Below are 6,000 nucleotides of genomic sequence, written 5' to 3'. Positions count from 1 at the left end.
AAGATGAGCTTGCTTCCTCAGAAGTGAAGGAATTACTTTCAGCGGTTTCGTTTATTTCTTCTGGACCTGGTAGAGTGTCCTGGTATGAATACCCAGAGCCATTAGCTTACCAGAAGTATCAGCATCTTTCTTCTGCCTTTTTGCTTGTGGAATAGTTAATTATCATTTTGCATATTTGCAAAATAATTTTGCACTTAAAAAGCATTCAGGGAAAATAGCCTGCACAGCAAACAGCATTCACCCACATGTTGAACTGAGACAAATTAAACCACTTAGCATAACTAGGGCAAAGCATATCAAATTCATTCAGGCCTCCTTGTATTTCAGTGAAACCGAAGCAGAGTAAAAATTTGGCTTTTTGGCTGATGCTGGTTTTGGATCTGCTGCTATCTAGTGGACCCCTGGTGAATTATAAGGACGTATATAAGAAGTAGCAGAAGTTAACCTTGGGTTTAGGGGGAAGAGCCCAGCTGTTCAACTTGCATGCAAGCACAGTTATATATTGGCAGCAAAAGAATGAAAGGGAAAAAAAAAAAAAAAAAAAAAAGGACAATTTTTTCTATGGTCAGACTATACTGGCTGCTTTTCATGAATTCACATTTAGAGCAACAACTTTAATTTGACTTCAAATTAAATTGTAACTAAGTGTAGTGTTACTTCTTTTGGCTTTGCTCCATAAAGACGTGATACGATTTAATTACTCTATAGGTGATGGCCAGGATGTAAAACTTACATTTCACTGCAGTGTTTTTCGGTATTGCCTCGCTGCTTTCTTTTTTGGGACCTTTTATGAATTTGATACTGGAGCTAAAGAGTATTCAGCTGCTACAGATTCTCGAGGCTGTAAAAATCATGGAGTCATGATAAGCTTGGTGGTTTTTCAGATTGTCTTTGGAGGAAGAAGTCCATTGGGATGACAGGCTGGAGACAGGGTAAAAGCAGAACAAACAGCATCTTGCAAACCATGTTTTTAAGACTCCTGTTTTGCTATTGCCTGAGTCTGACTCAGAATGGCCATGGCGCTTAGCCAACAACCATCCAAAGTCTGCCTACACAACTTTGAAACAGTCGGGATTCTCTGAGACAAAGTAGTTAACAGTTACGAACTGAGCAGTAACTCAAATCTGCTTTGGATAACTTCGATTTAATTTCTCATGTTTTCTATATATATATGAAGCTTGATCGTCACAGAAAAAAAAAAAAACAAAAACATACAGCTGCAGTCTTTCCTTACTTGTCTCCGTGAGCTGTATCTCCACGTGTTATCTTCCATCCGCCGCGGCCGGGAGCTGGAGCGCAGGGAGGGATGCTCGTGAAGAGCCTGAAGGACGGAAGAGCAAAAGCAGCAGCAACCAGCAGGGCGCTTCCGGCTGTTAGCTGGAATTGCAGCCCACAGAGAGCTGCGGCCGGTGCTTGGCTCCCGCTAGGGCCGAGCCCACGCTCCGCAGTAGCTCCAGCCCGCCGGGTCGCTCCGCGACAGACCGCGCGAACCCCGGCCGCTCGTCGGAATGTCCGCGGCCGTCCAGGCGGCGGGGCGGGGCCCGGCGGGGGAACTGCAGCCAATGGGGACCGGCGGCGTCACAGCCCGCCCGTCGGCCCGTCCGGCCCTCTCTTGGCTGGCTGAGGGTTCGCGACCGGCCATGGCGGCGGCCGTAGCTGCGTGGCCTTGGGCTCTGCTGTGCCTGGCGGCGGTGCCGCCGCCGCTCTCCCCGGGAGCGGCCGGTGAGTAACGGGGGGAGCGTGGCGGGAAGGCGGCTCGGCGGGACCCCGCTCCGCAACATGGCGCGGGGCGAGGCCGGGGGTGTCGGAGCCTCGGTGAGGGGCCGGGGCCGCTCGTTTGTTGTACTGAGGTCGTGCCGTCCGTTGCGGCTCTTCGCGACGAAAGAAGGCGGCGCGGGTGTAGATGGTGGCAGAGAGCTTTTATTAAGCGCGTCGCGCCGGCAGCGCGAGTGGGAACGGTGAAAAATGTAACGCCGTAAAGTAGAAAACATCGATATCGGAGGCTTTTGAGGGCACGGCGTGGTTGAACCGCGGTTCTGATTTCCACTTGTAGGAAGAAAGTCCGCTTTTAGTGAAAAACCGGCGAATTGGGACGTGGCGTAGTGTATTGCAGCTCTGTGATTAGGCTGACGGTGTGACGGGATGGCAGACCTCAGCCGAAGCACAGAGTGCGAGGGCTTTGCCGTGGTCGGATGTAAGTTCTGAAGTGAAATCTGGAGCTTTTATTAAAACAAGAGGCGGCTGGGTGCGAAAGAGGCTGGAGGAGAAGTCATGGGGCGTTTCGGAAGAGAGGCAGCGCTCTGAAACCGTGTTTGCGATGAATGCTGTGCACAGCCCAGCCTTCTGACTGCAGCGCTGTGCCCGGTGCATTGCTCCTCATTCCCGGTACCGTTACTTGATCAGAATTTCTTTTTCACTCTGAAAGTAGTGCCTCCTATTTATTTCCGTGGCAACTACAACGTACAGAGAGCACAGTCGCCCTGTTTGATAGGCCAAATTCTCGGCTGCAGAATACAGTTCTTCAGGCTCACCACCATTGGCTGTGCATTTTCACCGGTGATGAACAAAAGCCTGCGTGCCGTGGTCATAAAAATCCCCACCGGTGGAGATGACCCACTGTCACCACTGCTGAAACGCTCCACCAGCCTCCTCATTGTGCTTACATTGTACATCCACTGCTTGGTCTCCAGAAATGCTCAGCGAGCACAGATGAATGTCAGTGGCCGCAATTGCTTCCCCATGAAGGTATTCAGTGACACACTTTTGCTCCAGACAGACTTCCGTGTCAGGTGCCATTTTGTCAGACTGCCCCTCTGTTGCTTTCCCTAGTGTGGCAACAAAACGTAGCAATATTTGTGGGAAGCTTCAGCCTTGATGGTGAGCCAACGTAATAAAATAGAATGCATTACCTTAAGAGCGGCATCATATAAAAGGAATTAAGTGACTGTAAGATTTGGCATATTAGTATTTCATCCTGAGATACCTTTGATATAATTGCTAAGACTTGAAACCCAGTGATAGAAGTGACTGAGAAGAGCAAGCCTGGGTATCTGTTAGTTCCTTGTAGAAGGGATGTGAGCCACTTGGAACTGATGGATAAAAGGCCAGAGAGCATTAAATAACTGAATGTTATCTAGGATATTCATGAAGTGACATGCGCTCTTAAACATACGTGTTGTCTTAGTAGCCAATAAAAAATTCTCTCCATAGGCTGGAAGCTCTAAATTCTTGGGTCTCTCAAGTGTAAGGGTTACTCTGAGGGGAAATTTATGTGATGAAAAATGTCTGAGACGGTGAAACAAAACAATGAGAAGGTTGACTGAGTAACCACTATTTCTGGTTTTCAGTAAAGCATACCTTTAAGTACATCTGATTGGGGAGGGGGAGGTTGTTGTTTATTTTGACTATTAATTTGGTGAATATTTTTTCGTTATGAATCCTTTCCCCATCATTATGTTAGTATGTTTTCAATCTGATGGCATTACCAATTACAATTAGTGGAACGTGCTAATTAATGATGAAACTTGGGGAGGGATGATGATGCTGGTCAGATTGTCCTGAGGAACAGTGTGCAGGGAATCATAGAATCACAGAATTGCTCAGGTTGTAAAAGACCCTGAAGATCATCAAGTCCAACTTCAGCCTAACCATACTACCCTCACTCTAACAACCCATCATTAAATCACGTCCCTGGGCACCACATCCAAATGGTTTTTAAACGCATCCAGGGATGGTGACTCAACCACCTCCCTGGGGAACCTATTCCAGTGCTTTCTGTAAAGAAGTTGGACCTGATAGCCGATCTAAATGATTTCCCCTCATCCTGTCACCTGTCAAGAGAGAAGAGACCAACCCCACTCTCGCTGTAAGCATCTTTCAGATATTAGAAGAGAGCAATAAGGTCTCCCCTCAGCCTCCTCATCCCTAAACTAAACAGCCCCAGTTCCTTCAGTCTCTCCTCACAGGCCATATTCTCCAAGCCCTTCACCAGCCTTGTTGCCCTTCTCTGGACATGTTCCCGCACCTCAGTGTCCTTTCTGTACTGAGGTGCCCAAAACTGAACACAGCATTTGAGCTGAGGCCTCACCAGTGCCGAGTCCAGGGGCAGGATGACTTCCCTGGTGCTGCTCACCACACCATTCCTGATCCAAGCCAGGATGCCATTGGCCTTCTTGGCCACCTGGGCACACTGCTGGCTCATATTCAGCCCACTGTCCATCAGCACACCAAGGTCCCTTTGGTGTCAGGCAGCTTTCCAGCCACTCCTCCCCAGACCTGTAGGGTTGCCTGGGATTTTTCTGACCAAAATGCAGGACCTGACACTTGGCCCTATTGACACTCATACAGTTTGCCTTGGCCCATTGATCCAGTCTATCCAGGTCCCTCTGTAGTGCTTTTCTGCCCTCTGGCAGATCAACACTCCCTCCCAACTTGGTGTCATCTGCAAACTTACTGAGGGTGCACTCAATCCCCTCATCAAGATCGTTAATAAAGATGTTAAATAGAAGCAGCCTCAATACCGAGCCTTAGGGGACACCGCTCATTACCGGCCACCAACTGGATTTAATTCCATTGTCCACAGCTCTTTGGGCCCGGCCATCCAGCCAGTGTTTCACCCAGCAGAGCACATGGCCATCCAAACCGTGGGCATCCAGCTTCTCCATGAGGATGCTGTGGGGGACAGTGTCAAAGGCTTTACTGAAGTCCAGGTAGACAAACCACATTGACAGCCTTATCTTCATCCAATAAGTTGGTCACCTTGTCATAGAATGAAATCAGGTTTGTCAAACAGGATCTACCATTCATGAACCCATGCTGACTGGGCCAGATCTCCTGGTTGACTTTTAATTGATCTATGTAACGTCTCCCAAGATTATCCATTCCATGGCTTTTCCTGGCACCGAGGTGAGACTGACAGGTCTGTAGCTTCCAGGATCATCTTTCTGGCCTTTCTGAAGATGGGTGTCACATTTGCCAGTCTCCAGTCCCCAGGACATCCCTGGTTAGCCAGGACTGCTGAAGGGTGATGGAGAGTGGCTTGGCAACCACGTCTGCCAACTCCCTCAGCACTCCAGGGTGCTATCCATCAGACCCCGTGGACTTGTGAGTGTACAGCTTTGAGCAGGTCCAAAACCATCTCATCATGGGTTATGCAGGGCCTACTCTGTTCCCCATCCCTATCTACCAGTGCAAGGGGCTGTGTGCCCATGGAGTAACTAGTCTTCTGTTAAAGACTGAGGCAAAGAAGGCATTAAGCACCTCAGCCTTATCCTGATCCTTGGTCACTGTGTTCTAGCAATGGATGGAGATTCTCCCTAGCCCTCCTCTTACTTTTGATGTACTTATAGAAATATTTATTGTCATTCACCTTAGTGAGCAAGTTCAGTTCTAGCTGGACTTTGGCCTTTTTAATTTTCTCCCTGCACTGCTTCTCTGTGTATTTTGAACCTCATAAGCAGCTTGCTCCCTCTTGCAAAAATCGTAAGCTTGCCTTCTGTTCCTGAGTTCCAGCCAAAGGTCCTGAGTTCCAGCCAAAGGCCTCCCTGCCCATTGGCTCGTCTTCCATGACTTGGGGATGATCAGTTCCTGCACCTTTAAAATGACTTCCTTAAAGTATTCCCAGCCTTCCTAGGCTCCCATGCCCTCCAAAACTTACCTCCCAAGGGACCCATTCATCCATGGTCCTACAGAGGCTGAAGTCTGCCCAGCTCTGCTGACTCCCTTCCATGATTCAACAAGGATTGAGAGATCCAGCATCTCATGATCACTACGCTCCAGACAGCCTCCAAGCTTTACACCCCCCACAAGACTTTCTCTGTTAACAAACAGCAAGTCCAGGGTCTTGCTTCCCCTTGTTGGCTCCTTCACCAGCTGTGCCAGGAAGTTATCTCCCACACTCCAGGAACCTCCGGAACTGTTCTCTTTCTGCTGTATTATAAATGCAGCAGATGTCTGGGAAGTTGAAGTCTCCCATGAGAGCAAGGGGAACAATCCTGCAAG

General features: G+C 48.8%; 1 protein-coding gene across 1 annotated transcript in view; it reads left to right on the top strand.

Moving 5' to 3' along the window:
* Positions 1–1,640: 1,640 nt before the first annotated feature.
* Positions 1,641–6,000, top strand: part of RECK (reversion inducing cysteine rich protein with kazal motifs) — a gene marked incomplete at both ends in the record, with an annotated part of 63,070 nt that continues 58,710 nt past the window's right edge. The window contains one exon of the mRNA XM_079533684.1: positions 1,641–1,722. Within this exon, the coding sequence (XP_079389810.1) occupies positions 1,641–1,722 (82 nt within the window). The remainder of the gene's footprint in view (positions 1,723–6,000) is intronic.

The sequence above is a fragment of the Tetrao urogallus genome (assembly GCF_951394365.1).
Source record: "Tetrao urogallus genome assembly, chromosome: 3".
In the NCBI taxonomy this organism is placed as follows: domain Eukaryota; kingdom Metazoa; phylum Chordata; class Aves; order Galliformes; family Phasianidae; genus Tetrao; species Tetrao urogallus.
This window is presented reverse-complemented; position numbering and strand designations above follow the sequence as displayed.